Raw genomic sequence first — 22,841 nt, forward strand, 5'->3', positions numbered from 1 at the left:
TCACGTGGGAGATGCCTGCCGGGGTTGTGAATACCCAAAGCTCGCCCCCGATATCACCACTGCTGTTCAACTCTCCCATCCTGTGCTAGAATGGCACCCCTGCAGGGCCACGGGCTAGTCTGGTTTTGATCTGCCTCTAGGGCGGCGATATTCTTCTCAGAGTGCACCGCCTACCAGGGAAGGACTCGCTACTAAATTCCTGACATGACTTCCCTCGATATAAATTCTACTGCAAATATACCAACATGGTACTGGTCTTTTTTTCATTGCTTCCCCACACTGTCTACCTGTAGAAAGCGATGAGTATCCAAAAAATCCCATCTTCCTCACTTTCTGTGTGGCACTTTCTATTTCCTACACATTTAACCACACAGCCATCCTGACGTCTGCCCACTTAAACTCCTCTTTTAATAGAAATTGCAAGCAGCCTCTTTTGGTGTCCTCTGTGCGTCACGCCAACACGACCATCTAATCTACCAGCCATAAAGTTAGGCTTCAATTGTCCAATATCGCTCAGACTAAAAGCCATTAAGTACTCTTTCAGAATCTCCTGATAAAGGTGACCAATAGTGAAAAAATACACAAACACCAAGCTAAAGCTGAACACAAACACTCATTACAGAGAAATAAAAACACCACACTGCAACCAACCAGGTTTAGCTGCGTCACTATTCTTCATCATGATCGGAATATAGTCCTATTGTTTCTATCAGACAGGCATGTGACTGACTGGATGCTCTGCAAAGATTTCATTTGTGCTTCTATCTTTAACAACGTGACAAAGAAGCTGATTTTTGTTTCATCAGCTGATGCATTTAAAAAAAATCACCTTTTTCAAGAAATACAGCAGCTATTTCAAGCAGGCTGCAATGAGTACCTGCTGTAAGAATATGGAGTGTGTGTGATGCACTCTGCATAAGGGACAAGGTGCTGAACACATTTAATTTCACCACCTGTGAAGCCAGGACGAGCACCACCAGTGATTTGTTTATTACAGCCAAGCAAAGGCTGGAAGTCCCCTGCAAATCAGTGCACTGCAGTGTTAAGACAAAGCAAAAATAACTGCTTCCAGTCATCCGACTGACCCTCTGCTTTTTTAAAATCATCCGAACTATTCCTGTCAAAGACTTGACATTTTTTAACCCGTCTGCCATACTCTGCCCTTGGTGACCGCGGCCTGGAACAGGTTTCACGCGAGAAAAAACGGGAGGCGTCGCTCACCGCAGCAAACGTCGAACCCGCAACGGAACACTTTCCAAATGTGTGTCCTGGAGTGAAAATGCGGGACACAACACAGCACCACTGTGCTGCTTTCTGTCTTGAGAAGAAGCCTCTCTAGTCACGTCACAGAGATGGCTTCCATGCGAGATGTACACACGCACCGCTTTAACCTGTCCCACAGTGCTGTGCAATACCCCCAAAAGCACCCTCCTGTCCTAACTGCATTCCATTCCATCATACAGGCTCGTCGTCAATTACCTGACCTCCACCATGTGCCAAACTACAATAATGACACAACAACACTTTTCAGAAGAGAACAGAGCTGGATTACAGATCCCGACTTTAATCAACAAGATCATTACGTTGCAACATGGTGTTTGAGCTCCCTCGCTCACATTCAGAAAAAAACAAAAGACCCTTTTCGGAGAGGTCGACGGGGAAATGTTTCCTAGGACTAAAAAATGAGGTCATGCGTGCTGCATCATCATCGGGGGACCATGGGGGTCTCCACTTACAACCTCGATGCAATGAGGGTGACGGCCCGCATGACATCACAGGCTGCGGACACGCGGACACGCTGCACGTCACATGACAGGCAGGCCCGACCAAAGGAGCTACTCGAGACACACACGCCCCTCGGGCTTGGCCGCAAGAAAACCAAAGAAATGCAAACGTATCACAAGCTCCCTGCAGCTATCACTGTTTTCTTACTCTCATGCAAAACACTGACGAGTAAATATCCACAAAAGCTACTTGAAGTCCATCAGTTCCAGGCCCTTCTCTGAGCAGTGACATTAACTACAATGGAACCATTTCAACACATTAGACTGTGGGTGTGTGTTTGCACTCAAGTAAGTAAGGTTTTCTTTTAACAGCTGGGCTATTCCTGGAGGCCCAGACGTATCAGACACCACAGGGCTTTCAGGAGAGCTCTACTGGTGACTCACCTTAGCGAATGCCGTAGGCCTGACAGAACAAGGCTCAGCACCGTGCAGACCACTGACAACAGCTTCCTCTGCTGCGGCCTTTGATGTGATGCAAAGGGTACTGGGGGAGGGGCAGAGTCATCACAGACTTCTCAAAGCACACCAGGGTGTCAGTAACACCTGGCATTTTAGACATCAGTGACGAGCCATCTCACATCGGCAGCGAAATCCCTGGAAAGCAGGGGTCTCAAACCTTGATCCTGGAGAACTCCAGTCCAGCATGTTGTACAGTCTGCCCTAAAGCAACACATTTTTAAAAGCCCGGAAAGACAATCAGGTGGCACGTTCAATTAAGTCGTTTAGGGATCGTTGGGAACAAAACTCAGACATTCCTTCAGCCCTGAACCACCAGTGCTCCTTTCCCTGAAACTTTACTTGATTGTTTAAAGAACAACTGATCAGATGAGCTTGAACTGTTTCACTGAAGGTGGTGTAGGATGGCTTATACACATATCTGGGTTGGGACTCTCCAAAACCAGGGATAGAGATGCATTTGAAATGTTTCTTCAGTGTAAAGGATTTATGCATGAATATATACACACACAAACATTAAATCGTGCTCTTCTTCATGGCACATAAGAAAGATTCCCTCCCACAGACAGATATTAGGCAACAGATGCCCATGGTCTGTATGGAAACCGAGCAGCGAAGCAGCCTGTGCTGAAAGCAGCTCACTCAGGCAGAGACGCATGTCCACCGCTGGACACCCGGCGTCCCCAGTGAGTGGACCCGCGTGCGCGGGGGCACCGGGCCGCTCTCTCCTGGCAGAGAGGCGAGCTGCCGCCCCTCGTATTCCGACCGAGCAAGGGGCCGCGGATCCAGGAGCAGCGCGGCGCCCAGAGCCAATCGGATCAATCAGACGGCTTTGGTGCCAGGAGAGCACTGGCCACACACCCGGATATTACGAGCTGTTCCGTCATGAATCCCAGCTGCTCCCAGCTCATCTCACCAAGGCTCACCATGTGGCGGACAGAGAAACACCACGCAAAATGAACTTTCCCCCATTTATTTGCACACTTCATCCCAGGATCGACCTGCGCGCAAGGACAAGCACTTGCACGCCAACCTAGTTTGCTCACTAATGCCAAGCTCCCAGCGTCCCTCCTAGAAACACATTCATACTGCATTCAGAAAGAAGAATAATCGGATACCCCACAAGTGTTTAAGAACTCCCCCCTTGACTAACATTTTCAGAACCTACACAATCTTTCATAGTTCCACAAATGGCAAAAAAAAACGTCCCCAATCCAAAACTACTGCAGTTTTGTTTTTAAAAATGTAGTTCAGTTTTAATCAGCCTGCTGGCCAGTATGACTAATCAATCGTCAGCTGACGGTGCCTCACAGGAGGCCTTGCTGGAGCTGTAGTAGGGGGCTATGTTAGCCACTGGGGGTGTGTGGGTTCACAGCCAAGTCCCTGCCAAGCTGGATGAACCCCACCCTGTCCAATCTCCTGCTGCTCCCTGGGGAAACCCCCTCATTTCCGGGTCACGGAGCACAGCCGAGGCGCACACCGCCTGCATCTCCGCCACGGCGCTCCGAGCTCCGAGCCAGTGCCCTTACTGACCGATCCGCCCAGAAACCTGTTTAACTTGAACCTGGAGAACAGCTTCCACTAGCGTAACCCCACACCGGGTACACCTCCCAGCTTGTGACGTGCATCCAATCAACCAAAAGAACAAAATTAACAAAAAAAGGACGGATAATCCTACTACAGAAATCTAGATCCTTCGAAGGGTTACGCTGACTAACCGCGCTGGTCTGGCATCTTTTCCAGCTCTCGGTCCTCTCGCGGGATCAACAGGGCCCCGTGCCGAATGTCAGCTCTACTGGGTGCCAGGCTTTGTGACAACAGGCTGCACCCCAGCACTTTCCTTTAAAAGAGCAGGTCCCCCACGCCCCACCAGGCTACAGCAGTCTGCTGAGTCAGTGGTGGACAAACGTGACCCAGACCACCTTGGAATACTGTGCTTCACACTAAAAGCTCATTTGTACGTCCATCAGCATTCACCAAATACCCTTTTCCATGCCGAGCATCATAGTAAAATATTCAGCTGTTGTTTGCACAGAAGACGGTTCAGCTTATCTGTACCGAGAGAAGCCTAGTATAGGCAGTGTCACACGACTGGTGCACGTGGTGAAGCAACACACACATGCAGTCTTTCGCAATTACAGAGAACTGGCATTTTGTCTTTTTGTACATTAATAAGCACAAGTAAGCAGCTCTCCGTGAGCCCTGGTCAAACTAGTGGAGAGAACTGACCCACCGATAATATTCACGAATGAAACTCGGGAACGGGGGCGCAGAAGTAGCTGTCTTGTCCAAGAAGAGCGCCTCCAGTCAAATACCAGCACACAGAAAGACTGCAGTCTGATCAAGTGCATTAGACACAGTGCACAGCTGATAGCCTTCCACGGTAATTGTCTGTGCAGATAAAGCATTACGTCACTCGTTATTTAACGGTCCGAGCAATGACACAGCTATAACAACGGCTTTGGGTCCCATCAACGGAGAGCACAAGACACACTGCCAATATCTCCACAGTCCATGCTTTCTTCTTCAGTGCTCCACAACTACTTAATCTGGATCAATAGGTTTTCTTTTGGGCCTCTAGCACTGCGCGACGTCCTGACGATCGGACCTTGGACCCCAAAAGACCAGAAGCGCTCCCCTCTCACCAGAACCCTCAACGCATTGGCTGGTGATCTCTTGCCTCTGCCGCAGCATTTACCCACAGCAGCCGTGCACACCCCAGAGACAGCACCCCCTCTCTGCGCAGTCCGCCCTGCGTACCTTTCACACATATTGCCTGCAGCTCGATCACCCTGAGACTCCCAGCTGGCAGCCCACTGGAGCTCAGCAGGCGTGAGCCTGGCCAGTACCTGGATGAGAGACCTCCTGGGAAAAACTAGGGCTGCTGCTGGAGGAGGTGTTAGTGGGGCCAGTAGGGAGCGCTCACCCTGCAATCTGTGTGGGTCCTATCGTCCTGGTACAGTGAGGGGGACATGATACTGTAGAAAGGGTGCTGTCCGTCAGATGAGACTTAAACCTGAGGTCCTGACTCTCCATGGTCATTAAAAATCTCAGGGCCTTTCATAAGAAGAGTAGGAGTGCTCACCCCAGCATCCTGGCCAGATTTCCCCCTGGCCTAAACATGCATCTCATTGTGCAAACTGGCAAACGTGAACAGAGTCCAGGAAAGCGCTACACAAGTGTAAGGATTATGACTTACAGAGGGATGTGCCGCTGCTCAATGTCCACTTTGGTCAGCTCCTCCTCCTCGACGTCCGTCTCGCCGCCCGAGCTGCTCTCGGTGACGTCCGAGTCGAAGGCGCTCTCGGCGGCCCGCAGGTTGGCCGTGCCGCTCAGGGAGAGCCTCTCCAGCTCCGTGGGCACGGAGCCGCTCTTCAGGAAGCGGCTGAGCCCGTCCTCGGCGCCGGGGTCGCCGGCGGCCCGGCGCAGCGCGGCCTCGGCCTTGCGGGTCAGCACGGCGGGGCTGCGCTGCCGCAGGGCGTCCAGGCTGGGCAGCCGGCTGAAGGTGTTCTGCAGGAAGCTGCCCAGCTGCTGCTGCACGTGCCGCTCCACCTGCTTGGCCTGCACCACCTGCAGCCGCTTGCGCAGCCGCCGCAGCCGGCTCTCGATCTCGCCCTGCCGGCTCTGGTTCGCCAGAGTCCTGGCCCTCACCTCCGCGTCCAGGCCGCCGAACGGGGAGGCGGGGGGCTGCGCCGGCCAGCCTCTCCCGCTGCAGCCCGCGGCCTGGGCGTCCACAGAACCGGAGTCCAGGCGATCGGAAGACGCGCCGAAGTCCTCCCCTTCCCCGCCGCCGCCCGCCTGCTCGGATGCCGACTCGGCCGACTGGTCCGCGGCGGCGGGGGCCACACCGGGGGCCGCGGGAGGGGCGGGCTGGTCGGGGCCGTTTGCCGCGTCTCTCAGAATCCCGGCAGGCCGCCGGCGTGACTGCCCCGCCTCAGCCGGGCCCCCGCCCTCCTTGGCGGCGCGTGCCGGGGCGTCCTGGCCGGCCGGGGCCTTGTCCCCGTTGACGGCGGCCAGGGCGGCGGGGGGCGCGCGCTCCCGCTCGGGGCCACCGGCGGCGGACTTGGCGAGCTTCTTGGCGAGGCCGTTCACGGGGGCCGGGGGCGCCGGCGCGGCCGGGGGGCCGTCGGCGCTCATGATGCTCTTGAGGGGCTCGCCGGGGAACTCCAGAGCCTGGTGCTTCCTGGGGAGGAAGTCGCCGCTGCAGAAGTAGGTGTGGGGCTTGAAGACCGGCTGCTTGCCCAGCTTCAGGGACTCCTTGGGCGGCTGGACAGAAGTCACATCAGAGCACAGGTAGGAGGTGACCAGCGGCTGCAGCTTGCCCAGCGGCGTGGGCGGCGCGGGCTCCTGCCGCGGCGGCTCCTCCTTCCTGCCGGCGGGGGCGGGGGCGGGGGCGGGCTTGCGCTTCACGGCGCCGTTGCTGGCCAGCAGGATGTTGCTGGCGTTGCTGTTGTTTTCCACGCTGCCCGGGGAGAGGGTGGAGGACGGGGGAGCCAGTTTGAAGCGGATGTGGTGAGCTTCGGCTGGCGCGTCGGTAAGAGCGGGCGCCATCGCAGCCATGCAGCGCAGAGACACGGGCGCGGCGGCCTCTCCCACTGCCGAGGCCAGCTCCACGCCGCCCGCTTCCTGCCTCTCCGGAGGACAGCCTGCCGGGGGACACGGGAAGAGAGGAGACAACTGTGAGAGGAGACATCACGGGGGGGGGGGGGGGCGTGGCACGGCCGAACGGAGGAGCCCCGTGCGCAGAAGCCGCGCGCGTTTCCCCCAGGTCCAAGTCACTCGCCGCCCGGCGCGGACTTTCACGAGAGCAGGGGCCACAAGCACGGAAAGGCTGGCTCTCCGCAAGAGGGCGCGGCGCCCGGGAACGTAAAAAGCTGTGCAGCCCCGTCTCGCCCTCCTCCCTCCCCACCCACCAGGAGCGCAACGCCAGTCCAAGCGCGTCTGCTCATTCAAGTAGACGATCTTCAATTTGCAACGCAATGAAAACCGCAGCTTAAAACACACAAGGGGCACCTTTTTAAAAACACTACCATGGCTCAGCCTTCCTGAAACCTACTAACGTTGGCCTTCTGGACACATACAGGGCAGCTGCAGATCTCTTCTCGCTTACAGGGGGCCGAATCCGTGGTTCACTAACTATACCGACGTTATATTCAGTATGACGCATTGCGTTGCTTAGACTGCGCGGTTTAAACTAAATTCCAACTAAATCGAACTCGCCAACAAGCTCACTTTTGCCACTACTTGTGTGTCCAGGGCAGGACAGATTTTTGACAAGTTGTGACATGTTTCTAACGGGAGTTACAAAGTGTAAGATACATCCATGAATTAATACACCAGTGGAGTTAATAAGTTGGCAAAAAATAGAAGTTAATTTTTAATAAAGCAGAGTCTCATTCATTCACATTGTGATAAAGAGACTCACTTTGCGTTACTTTAGGCCTAATTTATAACTACAGAAAGAATTTGGTCACAGAAGTCTCTGAGGAATTAAAAAGACGTTGCAGATTACAACCTTTTTCCTTTTTTCCCCTCTTTAAAATAACAGAATCCCATAAAATTATTTTTTACGCCGTTTATTTCTTCAAACAGCCCTTTACAAATCAAGTGTACGGAAGTTCAATACACTGCAGTCTGGCCACAGTTGTGGCATGTACGTGGAGGGGCTTCACGTTAAGACACCCTTCTGTAAGTAAGTCAAGAACACTAAACCCGTTTATCTGGGTCAAAACCGGGTGTGGAAAGCCTGCAGCGCTGTTTGGTTTCCAGAACCAGGCGTGGACTAGAGGAGCAGTCTTAACGCTTGAACTGAGACCCGGTTCCGAGTACTCCAGCTAACCTATCATCCCATGGTAGTCCTACCGATAAAGCCTACTGATGTTGGGATCAAAATGCGCCAACAGCGCACGGGTCGTTTTGTACAACAAGCACAGCTGCTGAATTTTTTGCTCGAGCTGAAAACTCCAGGCTGCTCCATCGGCAAGTTTTATCCATCACACAAGAACACACGGAACTGCAAGACTCTTGTAAGTGTAAACACACTGGCTTTCATCATCAAAAAAGAGAATCATTTTCTCCATTTTTCACTTGTGACAAAAGAAAATGCCTGATTAACATACTAAAGGTGACAGTTCAGCATTGCTGTCCAAAGCCCAGACAACTAAATACTCCATTTATTCCATGCGTCTCATTTTTGCCTGGCCAAAGCCCTTTTCAACCCCGACGTACAGTGGTTTCGGCTGCCTGCTATCACGCACACACACTGGGGAACCCAGCAACAGCTGGGGTGGCTGCAGTAGTCTGGGCAACACAGCTCACTCAGGGGGACAGCAGCCCTGGCTCTCCCTGGGACTGGAACCCCCTAACCCCCAGTCCACACAAAAACAGTGTCTCATTACCCTGACTGGCTCATTAAGGACAAGATCCTCGGCTGAAAATCCATGCTCACACAAGCGCCCCAACCCCATCCAGGCTGCTGCCAAAGCAGAACTGACACAGCTCACCGCTGGCCCTGTTTGTGGTGTAATTAATACCAGTCGTTTTTCCATTTCAGCGTTTTCCCACCAGAGCCCACAGCACGACCGACACACAGCTACACCTCCTCTGAGAAGTCTTTTCAGCTCAGCAGAAACGCGGCCGAAGTTAACTCTGGGTGTCCAGGCGGCTTCCCAACGGAAGACCGGTCCGAAGGAGGGTGAAACTACGGCCTCGGACGCCACTGGAAACCAGGCTCCGCCACTTCCTCCAGTGCAGCAGATCCGACTGGAAGATACAACCTGCAACGGACCACGCATCCTCTTCGTGAAAACTTTCTCCTCGGTGTACAGCAAGAAACAGAGGGAGCAGCTGGGGAATAAACTGTAGTTATCAACGCCTACCAATGTCTTCCAGTTTTGTGCTCTAGTTTCTACCTGCTTTTAGCATACAAGGACACAGAAACGAAACCACCTCACTTGCACTAATAAAAGCGCGGGATGGTATTTCTCAATGCGCGCGAAAACTACTTCTTAGTTTGTTTTTTAAATAGTCCCCAGCAGCTTCAGAAGGTGACTGCTCAGACGAGCTTCGGTTTCCTCTGCAGAGCGGCTCACTCTCGCCAGCTCCCAGCCAAAGCAGGCTGGCGCAACAGGCCTTCGTGTCGGACGCGGGCCGACTAGTTTTCTCCCCCAGGAGCATCGGGAAGCGACGGCGCTCCAGCCAGGAGCAGTGCAGCCTCGGGGGGGGCGGCCCCCCCCCGGAGCCCCCTCTCCTCCACTCATCTGCGCGCTCTGACCTCGGCCTTCTCGGCCTTCGAGAGGGGCCGCGACGCGCTTCCTCAGCAAGAACCTTGATCAAAGCCCCCCCCCCCCACGCCTCAGACCCGAGAGGAAGAGTCGGCTGCAGTAAGGAAACGCGGCCACCTCAACACCAGCCCCTCTCTGCAAGTTCAAACTCAAGTGTGTGCTCCCTTAAAATAAAGTGCAGCCATGCCTGCAGTAGGCTAGTCTCTCTGCACGCCCCAGGAACCTGGAAAGCAGAGCAGCAGGAAACCCTCTGGGGTGAACGCAGCTCTCCCATCACTCTCAGAGCGCTGTGAAAAACGACACCCTCACGCCTTCACGTGATCTCACAGCATATCGTGAGGGTGGACAAAGACGTTTTATTTTTACTAGAAACTTCGAGCTGACTGGGTTGATCCTTGTGCCTTATCTGTGGTTTGCAGAGGCAGGCCACATAAAACTCTCTTTCCATATCCGCTGCGTGGCCATTGTGCCATCTTATTTTCACCCGATGTGGGCCTGCATTACCAGGCACCTCGGGTGGGGTGTTTGTATAGTGGATTTATTTTTCCGAAAGATGGAAAACCTTTTAAGGTACCGACGCTGATGCTCGGCTTTCCAATACTATGACATCTCTTGGCTGTTGCAGTGGTGGTTTGTGAGTAACTACAAACCAAACCAAATGGCTCAAAATCTTACCGCCAGCCGATTCTCCCCGCAAACGTGACTAAATTCTGCTCCACCACCACGCGACACAGTAAGCATGCATGCAAAAATATTAGAAACTATGTGCAATAAACCGGCATATACAGTATTTAACTAGATCAGTTACATGTCATTTGACTGAAAAGCTGGATGATGGACAAGAGTTTGGTCTGTAAGTAATATACCCGAAGAAGGCTCCACAACCGAAACGTTTATTCCGTCTTCTCTTTTCAGCATGGAATAAACCTATTATTTGTTCCTTTGCAGCCTATGCATGCTGACGCAGCTCCCCACCTGAACTACTATAAAGAATATGGTCAGGAAGAGGCTGTGAGCTGCTTTCACTGAGTTTCACTTTGCCTTGCTGATTTTTAGAAGCAGTTCTTCAAACAGGTACAGTCAACTTATATAAATAATACAACAAGGTTAATACAGGTATAATAAGACAATTGAAGGTCTTAAGGCACACAAAGGCAGAAATGTTTTGTCAGAATGGTCCGAGGCAACATTTACAAAACTTCTAGAGGAATACCTGCTTCAGACTAGTCCTCGTGTCAAATTCAGGTTGAAGTCCCCCACTCAGCACAAGAGGGGCATCAGGAAGTGCTCACCTCGACACCCTGTATAAATCAGATCCCATTTCTCCTTTCCAAAGCACCGACCAGCAACAGATGCAGAGTATAACATTTTAATTAAAGGCTCAAAAAAAAAAACAAGCAGTTTTAAAGCGGTCAGCTCTGTCCGAGGACAAAAACTGTAGTTTTTTGCATAACAACCGGTACTTTAGGGAACCTTGCTCCCCAAAATAAAATGGCCAGCGTATTGGCCTTCTTATCTCACACAGCATATTACATCCTGGGCGCAGAAACAAAACCAAGCCGCCAAAGAGACAAAAGGAACATGGGAGTTATTGGAGAAGCAGGCTGTGACTGTGTGTTAAGATGCCAAGCCTTGTTACCGACTCCCTGGAATTGGGTTGGGAATTCGGTCATAAGCAGGGAGTGCTTCTTTGGCACTGGAGACTAGGAAGCAAAATTCCACAGCGGGATTATCCACTTCAAAATCGCAGAGGGGATCGCCCTAACCCACACCACCAACAAAATCCAGTTAAAATAACGCGGGACTAACTGCCCCTTCCTGAGTTTGAATAGCTCCACATGCCCCCCTTCTCATCAGGTGCGTGGGGCAGGAGAAGAGGCTGACCAGAGGCCATTACTACCGCACGAGCCCATCAGACAGCAAGAACAAACCACTGTGGTATGAAAGGCACACATTCAGGTCACTACACGACTGGACCACAACACCGGAGGCACCCAAGGAGGAGAACAGAAACAAAGCAGACACTTGCACACCACCCAAATCCAATGTCCTTCTAGAAATTCCTGCAGATCCAGAAGAATTTCCTCATCTAACCTGGGACACCAGAATCTCAAGCCCACAGCCTGGTCTTCCCTGGTCAGAAAGCTCAGGTGCCCAGGCTGCTGGACATCTGATCAAACACGAACGATAGTCAGAAAGGCAAATCCCAAGAAACCCCAACCAGTGCCAACCAGGAATGCTCGTCTTGGGAGATTACACAACCAAAGCAAGATGCCCGGAAACTGAAAAGGGAGGATTAACTTGGAACAAAATCCCAAGGCCTCTGCGATTCCTCTAATAACGATCCTTCACCATGACAAAATGCTAATGGAAGAGGAAAACTGGAGAGGATTTACACTCTGTTCCTGCAAGTCCCCTCATCATAGGAGCCAAATCGTGTTGCAAGTATAAAATGGACAGAAAAGGAGTTTAAAGGGGATCTTGAGAAGGGCTGAAGAAATAGTGCAAAGGCTTGGAATCCTTAAGACAAAAGCCAAAAGCTAATAACTTTTCCTGCTACCCTGAGGAAAAAAAAATTTAATGCAAAGGTATTTTTGGGATTTGAGAGCTCAGTTTAGAATGCTAACTGCACTTAGTCATCCTTCAAAGCGTTCGGGACCCTGGAAAAAATGACTTTTCTCCTCATTAGCACTGGAAAGGACCAATTTTTGGATTTTACACTCCAAAGCAATGCAGGAGCAGAAGTCACTGTAACATATACTAGCCAACGTATAAGCTCAAATACTTGGGATTAAGAACCGTTCCATGTATGCATTTGAGAGATTTCAGATATGAACATCTGATTACAGGTTTTAGCATACCACAGCACCTGAATGTTGACTACCAGGGCTTTCAGCATTGCATAAGCCTCAAAGCAGCCTCAAAGTACAACTGTCACCCGAACGTGTTAGAAGAGGCCAGACAGACCGTTTTAACATCCTTCCTCAAAGACGGCGTTCAAGACGAACTGCACAGCAGTGCGAACCATCTGGGGTTTTTCAAGTCTTGCCCCATGTGCAACACATCACCAGGAGCCGGACACGCCACACCTGTTGCACTCAACAGACACAAGGCTTGGAAATACTATCACACACAAGTCAAATGCTTTTCCTGTTCCTCTCTGTCATTGTCCCAATTTGCCTGCAACAGGGGATGCAATTCCAACACTGCTAGCAAACAGAATGTAAGTAGGAAATGTCCAACACAAAACACTTCCTTGTCTGCTGCCTACAAAATTGCAGTCACACACTCAAACAGCAGCCTGTCTCAATATCACCGTTTTGTCTGCCAAAACAATGGCAGGGTAATATTCAATACTTGCCTCCAGAATCTGCATTAATGCTGAATTTATTTCACTGTCACTGAGAAATGAAACCTGGCTGGTGATTTGACTTTCTACATGATGACCTTCCAGAAACTATCCCTGGTCCTTCCTACCTCCAACACAGAGAGTTAAGGCTCCAGGTGACTGGACAGGATGCAGCCACATGGCACTGAGCCCCTACAGGTTTCCCTCAAGCACAGGTGACAAACGCCAGTGTTTTGGACGTGACCAGGTTCAGCCAGCCCACATGATCACATCCGAAGCCGCAGACAAATTAAAACCGCGCAGAACAATGGGGCTCTGACCTGAAAAACAAACTCAGTAGCTTCATTCCCTGCCCCACAATTTCTCTTCCCTCAATCTACATAAAAAGCACGGAGCGGCAGGAATTGTCAAAGTACGCCAGAGTCATAAAGACTCTCAACTGTGCCAATCCCTACCTGTATTTTCACCCTTTGTTAAAAAAAGGGAAGCTCAGACATCACATGGTGAATAAGAACTCGCCCTATCCATAGACACAGCTATGAAATTTTGATTCACTCTTACAAAAACAAACTTGCACAGCAAGTCCGAAGTCCATTATTTTTCAACCGCTGGATGCAACCTGCCTGCACCTACTCCTCAGTGGGCATGTTGGCAAAGCAGAAGATGTGCTTTTCAAGTGCCCCAGCCCAAGTAAGAGCTCTGGAGCTCATACCCACCTCCCCCCACCAACAGAGGGGGAAGAACTAATCTTGCAAGAGAGCCCCCCCTTGTAGCCCCTGCCCTTGAACTTCACTCACACTGCCCCCCTCCCCCCCCCGAGAGCTCACACCTGGTCTCCCACACACTGCCGAGCCTGCTGAGGGGTCAACCCGGTGCGAACCGGCCCGACCCTGCCCCGCGCCACCGCCACCCCCCGGCGGGCCGCCCCGCGGGACTGACCCCCACCCGCCCAGCGATCCCCTTGAGATTTCGAGACTCCCCGCTCCCCACGCCAGGGCGTCCGATCCCGCAACCCCATAGGTGCGCGAGGCTGGGGTCCGCAACCTCGATCCCCGTGGTGCCACTGGCCTCCTCCCTTTGAAAACCTCAACAGCTCTTGGTGCTCAGACATGCAGCCCAGCTCCTGCATCCTTCCACAAAGCCAGGTGGGGGGGGGGGGATGCCAACCCCACAAGCCTGGAATATACTCCCTCTGGTGCAAACAGAGGCTGCAAGAGAACTTTCTGAAGTCTGTATTTTATACCTTGACTGTAGGACTGTGAATATATTTACTTAGACAGATGGCCCTTTTATTGTACTCATTTTATTCATCTGATTTAGCCGGAACAACCTTATCCTCAACTTGAGCATACTGTCAGGATTTCAAGCATCAACTTAAGACTCATCTTCTAAAAGCCCGGGCCTCACTTATCCCAGGCTTCTGTGTCCCTCTCAGCCACCCACAGCAGCAGGAAAAGCCACAAAAGCCCTGGATGGGGAGTCTGAATGGAGAACTGGCACCGCAGGAAGTATCAGAAAACAGGTTAAACAAAAAAAAAAGTCAGCAACCTACCAACCTAGTTAGGCTCCACGCGTTCAACCCGGCTCGTCACGAGACACTACACAACACCGCAACCGGCCACCGTCACGTCACCCCACTGCAGGGCCAGAACCACAGGCTGCCCTCCCCACGCCCGAGGGCGTCCAGCTCCTCCACAAACTGCAGGCTGGAGCCTAAACCAGGAACCTCCGAGCAGCCCACTGTCCGGGCTGATCAGATCTCAGCAGAGGTCCGGTCACAAGCCTCTGTGACCTGCGCCGGATGATTTATAGAGGTGCCCTGCTCTTCGGCGTCAAGACTCCCCTTCCCCGCGCTCAGGTCGGTGGAGATCAACAAGCGCGGACCGCCTCCAGCGTTCTTGGGCCCTGCAAGCAGGTCGCCCGGCAAGTTCCCGCGCCAATACGGCGACTTCCGCTCGTGCGCGCGTGTGAGTAAGGAAGTATCGGATCGAAACCCGGGGCTATGCTATAACAGCGACCCCCGACAGCACTTCATGCGGCGCAGCGGGGTGGTTCGAGACATCCTTTTTATGACCCGTGTTCACGACGACCTCAGCGCGCACGGGATCGGGGGCTCTCTCCGCCAGGGAAAGGTGAACGGGTCCGAGGAAGGGCAGGTGGGTGGCGCCTCTGGGCCCCGTGGCTCTGTCTGTGCCGGGCTCCTGGACGGCGCTGGCTGTGCCTGTGGGCCCTGACCCCCCCGTCACAGGGCGGAGGGTCTCTGCCACGCCGCAGCACAAGCCCTGGAAGCTGATCCCGACCTCCAGCCGGGAAAGATTACACCAGCCGAGGGGGATAATCTGTCCGAACGCCGCTACTATCTGTCTGGTGGTTTACAGGTTTATTTTTAGGATTTCTTTTGTCACAAAATTACATCATCAAACTGCCGGGATCACATGCCTGATGCAAGGATCTGTAACCCCCGCCGCCCCCCCCCCTCCAAAAAAAAAACGTCAACACAGGAGGACAGAGGAAGAGGCGCATCAGCCCTCTTACAAGTGTGTCGACCAGGCAGAGGCCGGCCGGCGCGGTCGGGAGAAACACGAGGCTGCTATCCCACGCTGTGTTGCGTTAAACACCCAGCGCGGCTCGGGTCGTGGGGGGACGCGTTCGTGGCGGCGCCGGGCGGGATCTACACGCTGAACCCGGCAAGGAAGAGGAAGAGGAGGAAACACAACAACCCGTGAAACCGAAAAAGAGGTGACAACACTCGGCTCCGAGCGGCGGCAAAGACAGAGCAGAGCACACTTGATGCCAGGCGCTTGCAAACTTAAATGGAGATTATGTAATTCACCCAGTTATAGAACCCCCCCCGCGCCTTAAACAAATCTGATTAGGTTTTGTTGTGACCACCCCCCCCCGCCTCCTCCTCCGCCCTACACTCACCCCCCCCCCTCCCTCTTCCTTCCCGGCACATGTCAAAAGTTCGCTATTTAAAACGCGCCTTTATTGTCTCGGCAGCTCCCCGCTGGAGGAAATGGGCGCCCGGTGCTGCGGCGGCCCGGCGTGTCCGCGTACAGCGAGAGCGAGACCGGGTCCGAATCCCGAATCCCCAATCCCCACCCCGCGCGCCCGCGGTCGGAAACGGCTCGGAAGGGCGCACGCGGACCCCCTCGAGACCCCCGGACGGACAGGGAGCGCGCGCCAGAGCTCCCCGCGCGCCTCCTCCTCCTCTCCCCGCGCGCCTCCTCCTCCTCTCCCCCCTCCCTACACACACACACACTCCCCCTGCTTTTATTATTATTATTATCGCTCGTTATTAATAAGCGAGTTTATTCGGGGGTTAAAAAACACAATCCTAAGGAGGAGAGAAGACGGGGAGCGGGGGATGAGAAAAAGTGGCGCCTGAAAGTGGCTTCGCCATCATGACGACCGAAAAAAAAAAAGAAGCGATAAGACACATCTCTGACACGAGAGAGGAAATTAAATTTACAGAAACGTTCCTCCTCGTACAAACGGGAGAGTGTGCGTGTCGGGGGCGGCAGCGATGCCCGTGGGGTGTATCTGGAGCAGGCAGGTCACAGAATGCGCCCCTATCCTCCTGGGCGAGCTGCGTTTCGGAAGATTACACCAGTTTTTAACAACAGCAGGAAAAGCATACCCGGCCAACTTCAAAATGCGGAAAGGTCTACTAAAAAGAAAAAAAAAACCCGATTCCGAGCGCTGAAGGCCGGAGCCGCTGGAGTACAAAAAAAAAATTAGAAAAGTAAAAAAAAAACACATGAATGTTCTTAAACTTGCGCGCTGCCCTTTGACACGAATAACAAACAACGCGTTTTAATGCGTTTTCAAGGGCACTGGGCTGCCTAACAATAACCCGGGAGACGCGCTCGCTTCCCCGCTACAGAAAAAAAAACACCGCACACTTCGGCGCTTTGTTTTATCTATTTTTTTTTTACAGGCAGAGAGGAAGAGAACTAAAACGAGAGGGGGGGGGGCCTTTCACCGCGACAACTTCAGCCGCGCAGGCAACAATAAATGCTCGCCCCGCCGCTAAATTAAACAAACACTTCTGAAGCACAAGGCCGCCGTCCCCCCCATCACCGTCTGCCATCAAAAACACCGTGCGCGTCAAATTCCTCAAAACAAAAGGCCGTCCTGCGGTACCCCCCCACCACCACCTCTAAAAAAAAAAAAAAAGATTTATTTCCCTCGGCCACGATAAAAAGTTCAATTTTTTTTTTCCACCGCCGAGTTTAAAGTAACAAAGAAAAAAAAAAGGAGGAACCTACCACGTGACGAGGCGCAGAGTCCGGGGGAATTTCGGCAACAAATCCCCGCAGTTTGGAGAAGCAAAAAAAAATAAAACGCGATAAACAACCGCCCCCCCCCCTCTCCTCCCTCCCTCCTTACCCCCCCCACCACCACACACACACACGCACAAAAAAAAATAGTAAAAAAAAAATAATGAATTACCGGGCTCACGCCGTCCCCACCGGCCCCTTGGCGACCAGCTCCCGGCGGGGCTCCGGCGTCGGTGAGCCCGTGTTGCTCTCGGAATCGCGAAATGGGCGAAACGACGACGAGTCAAGAAGCCCGACTCGCAGAGGAGAGAGAGAGAGAGGAGAAAAAAAATTTACGGAGCAAGGTTTAAAACAGGGTCCCCCTCCGACCCCCGGCTTTCTCTGCGGGCTGTGCGGGGCTCCGTCTCCCCCTTGCCTCCGTGATCCGCGTGCCGAGCTCGCTCCGGCGCGGGTGCCCTCTCTCCCCGGCGCGAATCGGGGGGTTCTCTTTCTTTCCGTTGTTTCAGGGAGAGCGACGGTCGGAAAATGGCGGCTCGCCTCCTCTCCCTCGGATCTCTGAGTCTGACAAAACAGAAACGGAGAAGAGTAGTCGAGCCGCGGCGGGAGACATTCCTCATACTGGCCGCTAGAGCGACGAAGAGCTTTCGGGGGCTCGTGGAGGGAGGGGGGGGGGGGAGAGGAAACTGCGCCCGCGGCCGCTAGAGGGCGCCTTCCGCCGGCGAGCGACGGGGGATCGGGAGGGGGGAGGAGGAGGAGGAAACTGCGCTCCGGCGGCCGCCATCTTGGCTCAAAATGGCGGCCCCGCCACCCTCCCGGACAGCAAGGATCAAGGACCGCGGTGCCTTCGCGGCTCCGGCTGCACCACCCTGGGCTGCCAACTTTCGTGACGCTCGCTAGGGGGGTTCAGTGGTTTCGCAGAGGCCCGACCGGCCCTGCAATGTTTTAAAGGGCTTTGCTCCGAAAGTGCCGGCCGAGGGAGGGGAACTGGAGGAGGAGGAGGACGAGGCGGGGTCGTGCTCTCTTCAGAAAGGCGCGGGTTATGTGGCGTAACGGAAGGGTGCTTTTCGTGTTTAGACGCAAAGGAACTACAAGTGAATGAAATGAAACTTCCACGGGCTGGCTGCGGGTATGGGAGAGCTGATAACGTCCCGGTGGACGAGGGGGGGGGAAGAGACCGAACAGAGACCCTGCTCTGCGCCACTAGAGGGAACTCGCCGCCATTACCGCAGCGGCAAAGGCGAAGCCACCAGCCAAGCGCCAATGAACGGCAAGCGGCGGCTGAGGGGGGCGGAGCGAGGACCCCGCCTGTGGGCTGCACGCTCTTGAGTGGGCACAGCCCCGCCGGCCCTCCCGGCTGCTGCTTTACGACACACGGGCGGAGGGAGCGGAGCTTCGCCCCTGACCCAGGCTGCCGCTGCTGGGGGGGGGCTCCCGTGGAGCAAACTGCGTGGTCTCCCTCTCCACCCTGCCCCGAGACGAGTTTTCAATGCCCGCTGCTGGCCCGGGCGCGTCACGCAAGTGCAGGGGCGCGGGTCCGCCCTCCAGCCCGGCGTGGCGCAGTGCTCTCCCACACGCACACACGCGCGCTTGCGAGGCGCCCCCTGCCGGCCGCACGGCGCCCCTGCAGGCGGGAGGAAAACACGTTACACAACGCGGACCCGTCTCGCCGGCCGCTGGTCGCTGGGGCGGCCTGTCCTGGCGGTATCATGGACGCATCAGTCCAAAGCAGGCGCAGACGCCCACTGTCCCCCCCCCAAAATAAAGACACTATCTTTCAACAGCCAGTGACGCATTAAGAAGCGCCTCCCGCTAGAGACGCACCATGACAACGCCTCCCAGAATCACATTTTTACTCTCGGAAAGTTGGGAGCTTCGAGAATAAGAAACGCGATGCTTTTTATTCGAGAAGGAGGGAGCGGGGTTCTGGCCCAGGAGCAGACTCTCCCTCCGCCACGAGGGCTAGATCGCGAACACGGGTGTCATTGTTCTGCGAACGCGACACAAAACATCCTCCACCCCCACCCCCCCCGGCGCGCAGCCATTAGACTAAGCTGACGTCAGCACCTGTTTCAGGAGCTCTCCGCTGCGGATCCCTCCCATCTGGGGCCACAGCGCCCCCTGGCGCTCCCATAACGCAAAGGCAGTCTCACGGATATGACAGTAAGGTGACGGTGGCGCTCCGATTGCCAATTGCGCCCGACTTTAATCAACTCAAAAATGCTGCTGTGCTGTCCGTACATAAAAACACACCTATGCTTTAATGCATCATCCTGCAGAACTCAACCATATTCAACTGCACTGAAGCAAGTCCCACTCCTGTTGCAACATTTAATTATTGTAACACTCCTGTTGCAAATTATTATTTTTTTACTAATAGAACACCATCATTTGGATATATGTAGATCTCTTTCATTTTTTTCTTTACAGCTCCAATCGGTTCTGAGTATTTTTAGATCAACGAGAATGAATGCTTGGCTGCTCGGACTTCGGATGCGGCATTAACAGAGTCCCCGAAAAAAAGACGTACAAATAGTAGTAGTTGGTGCAGAGTAGCACAACAAATGTAAGCAATACTACCTGCAAATATATATAGAAGGGGTCCCCAACAGGGAAATGCAGTCCTGGACGAGGAGGGCTGGTGTGAACATGAGATCAGCTCACTGACCTAAATTAGCCCATTATTGGCTTAATATGAGCAATTAAACAATTTCAGGTGCTGGGGTCTCAAAGAGATCTATAGAACCTGGAGAAACAGCAATCTAGACATGCACTTGACTGTAATGGGGGGGTGATTTAAATTTCTAGGGGGGGAGGGAAACTTAGTTCTGCCGACAGGGGATTCAGATGTTTTCTGGCCTCTGGCATTCTGCTGGCGCTCAGACACGCGTCAGAAGGAATGGAGCCGATTCGTTCTCCGAGCAGGAACACAGACGTGGACAGCAGACCCAGGTGCGCTTTGTACTCGAGGGGCACGGGCACTTGCTTGGGCCAAGCAGATCAGATCAAGGTAAAGCGCTATCGAGATGAAAACTTAACTCCAAATCATTCTGTAAAAAAGGACAAACTCTGTGACCTGGAAATTAGATCTAATATGTACACACGCGATGGTTTCCATAAGTACAATCATCTAAGCATTTAAACTAGAATTTAAAAGTTGCATGTAGTTACAGTGTGAAAAGAACCAGCACTCAAGAACTTACCTGTGAAGCTTTGGGTTCATATTTTCATGGCCCCTTAGCAAATACAAGGCCTTTTCCAAGAAGGTTCTCCCAGGCCAACCCATCTCGCCAGGCAATAAATCCACGGATCCTGATGGAACCAAATTTCCTAAGATCGCGGAAAGGAAAGAGAGTTTCAGTTTTGAAGTCACAGGAATGCTGTCACAACTTGTTACCATCAGTGATGAGGCAAACTGCAAGCTGCAAACGTTAGATAAATCAGGACCACCTGAATCTTGTACTATGGTTTCAATTCAGTATCATATCCATTCTTTCTTGTGCACACAGGGGGATGAACAGATCGCCAAGCCCAGCCCTGTTCAGATACATGTGTCAGAACAGCCGAGAGATGTCCACTCCAGCAAAATCAATACTGTACATATTTTGGCCAGGATTTAACACCATTCAGGTTCAATCTGTATGAAAAGAAGTCACAGAAATATCCACAAAATTGGTTTCTGCAAACCATGAGCAATGATGAAAGCCTTTATCATAGAGCACCCTGTGCAGAAACTTCCCATAAAAAAACCTCTCCATGGATAACGCTTATTATACCTGTTCAGTTCTCTTCATCTGTCCTCTCAAAACAGCATTACTGAGAAATGACATTTTTACTGCAGTTTGAAGCTCTTATTTTATTTGCTGTTTTTATCTGAAGATTCTCTCACTTGTTTTGTTTTTTCAGAGGTACAAACAATATTTTTTGTTTCGATGTATCACTCCTGTTGTGCAAATATGAAAGAGGTGGGATCATATTCCTGGTTATACTGGTGTGGCTGTTGTGAAGTTGCTAAGGCCTCTATTACTTTAATTTTCTCAAATCAAAGTTCCACAATTCTTTCAGATAATCTACGATGATCACACTTATTGGCCTCTGGCCTCAAATACATTTTCAAATGAAATTAACTACTTTCTCGTTAGTCTATTAATACGTTAATTTTAATTTAGACTACTATTAGCATCACACAAACAGTACTACACTTGCAGTAATATAATTGGACGAAAATGTGTACGTTCACAAACTGTAACACCTATATATTTAATACTGTGCAATGAATGAAACCGTACCAATTATGAAAACATTGTAAATATCGAAAATAATTAAAGGTGCCTAAAACGAATGTTTAAACGACTTCGTGACGATAACACGCAAGACATAATATCTATAAATATTACACTGTATTTAGAAAAAAAAACAAATATAACAATAATTTATAAAAGAAACATCAAAACGTAGAAATAAGCGTCGCATTTGTATTTTAAAAAGTCAAAACAACTGAATAAAAGAACGTATTATATACCCGTGGTTACAGTCTTAGTTGTATTCTTTTAATAATATTCATAACTACTGGTTAACGAATTTCTTACGAGCTCTATTTTGAAATTAGGAAACTGTACCAGGCAAAGTGCTTCTTTTTGTTGGCCTTATGCTTTTCTTTACAATTTCAGATCATCTTCATCATTATCCTCCTCCTCCTCCTCATAACAGGAAATAATGATCGTCCAAGTTTGAAAATAATTCCGTACTTACTTGTTCAAGACCCTGGAATTTATGCCTGACACTAAGAACTCCTTACGCTTGTGAGTTAACATCGTTCATTCTTGCACAAAATAATGTTACACCGTTAGTACATCTGGCCTGTGCGTCCAGCTTTTTCTCCAAATATTGGCTTTACTGCTTTCACAACAGTGCATTTTGTCATTAAACTTGACAGATCTTGCGCAGAATGTCGATATTGTACATGTTTTCTCGTTCATTTACTCCAGCAAAAGTTTCATTTCTTTGTAATGATTCATTGTCTGGACATTATTTGTACTGCTGTACACTAAACCACTATTTTGGCCTGTTGACTGTTACCAGAGCAAAGAACTCTCTTTATGCAATGCTGTGCAATTTTAATTCAGCTATCCTACGTACACAAAACCTGACCCTGCCTTACCCTTGTCGTTATCTTTAGTAACAGCAAACGTTTTGTTTCACAGTGTTTCTTAAAAACCCTTATTTTTTTAAAACAATATATCTTGAATCTGCAATCCATGTTCACTTACCTGCACAATTCAACCAGCCTTGAAGCGAAATCGCCCACCCTCTGTGCTTTCTGATTGGACAACGCAGCGAGAGCGGACAGTCTATTGGTAGGCAGGGCTGTCATTCGTTTCGGAGAGGCGTATGATGGAAAGTGTCTTGAATTGAAGTTTGCAGGACTTTTGTTTTCGCAAATGAGAAAGCATGGGTGTTGTTTAACGGGGTAACCCAGAATTTTAACAACACTGTCATTCGTACACTGCACTGTCTTCCTGCCCACAGCATCACAGTGCCTGGTGGATTTTAAGCACGATTCAACTGTTTTCATTGTCGTTCCTGTTACACTCTCTAAATGTACCGTCATAGTGCGAGAGCATTAACACCATTTTTGGGGTACTCGTCTGTGAATTTGGCTTCATTAACTGATACCCTCAGGGTTAGA

General features: G+C 51.7%; 1 protein-coding gene across 7 annotated transcripts in view; it reads right to left on the reverse strand.

The window, feature by feature from the left end:
- kansl1b (KAT8 regulatory NSL complex subunit 1b) overlaps positions 1–22,467 on the reverse strand; it is a 59,118-nt gene extending 36,651 nt beyond the window's left edge. For 3 of the 7 annotated variants that reach the window (XM_006638292.3, XM_069185643.1, XM_069185639.1), the window contains exons 1-4: positions 22,423–22,467; positions 20,356–20,482; positions 17,328–17,716; positions 5,440–6,886 (exon numbers count right to left, since the gene is read on the reverse strand). In XM_006638292.3, coding sequence (XP_006638355.2) covers positions 5,440–6,800 — 1,361 coding nt within the window. In that variant the 5' untranslated portion in view covers positions 6,801–6,886; positions 17,328–17,716; positions 20,356–20,482; positions 22,423–22,467. Of the gene's footprint in view, positions 1–5,439; positions 6,887–17,143; positions 17,218–17,327; positions 17,786–20,355; positions 20,483–22,422 lie in introns of those variants that run through there. The other 4 variants (XM_069185644.1, XM_069185640.1, XM_069185641.1 and 1 more) reach the window with 3 other exon arrangements.
- Between the last annotated feature and the right edge of the window lie 374 nt (positions 22,468–22,841).

The sequence above is a fragment of the Lepisosteus oculatus genome, chromosome 28, assembly GCF_040954835.1.
Source record: "Lepisosteus oculatus isolate fLepOcu1 chromosome 28, fLepOcu1.hap2, whole genome shotgun sequence".
Classification (NCBI taxonomy): Eukaryota; Metazoa; Chordata; class Actinopteri; order Semionotiformes; family Lepisosteidae; genus Lepisosteus; species Lepisosteus oculatus.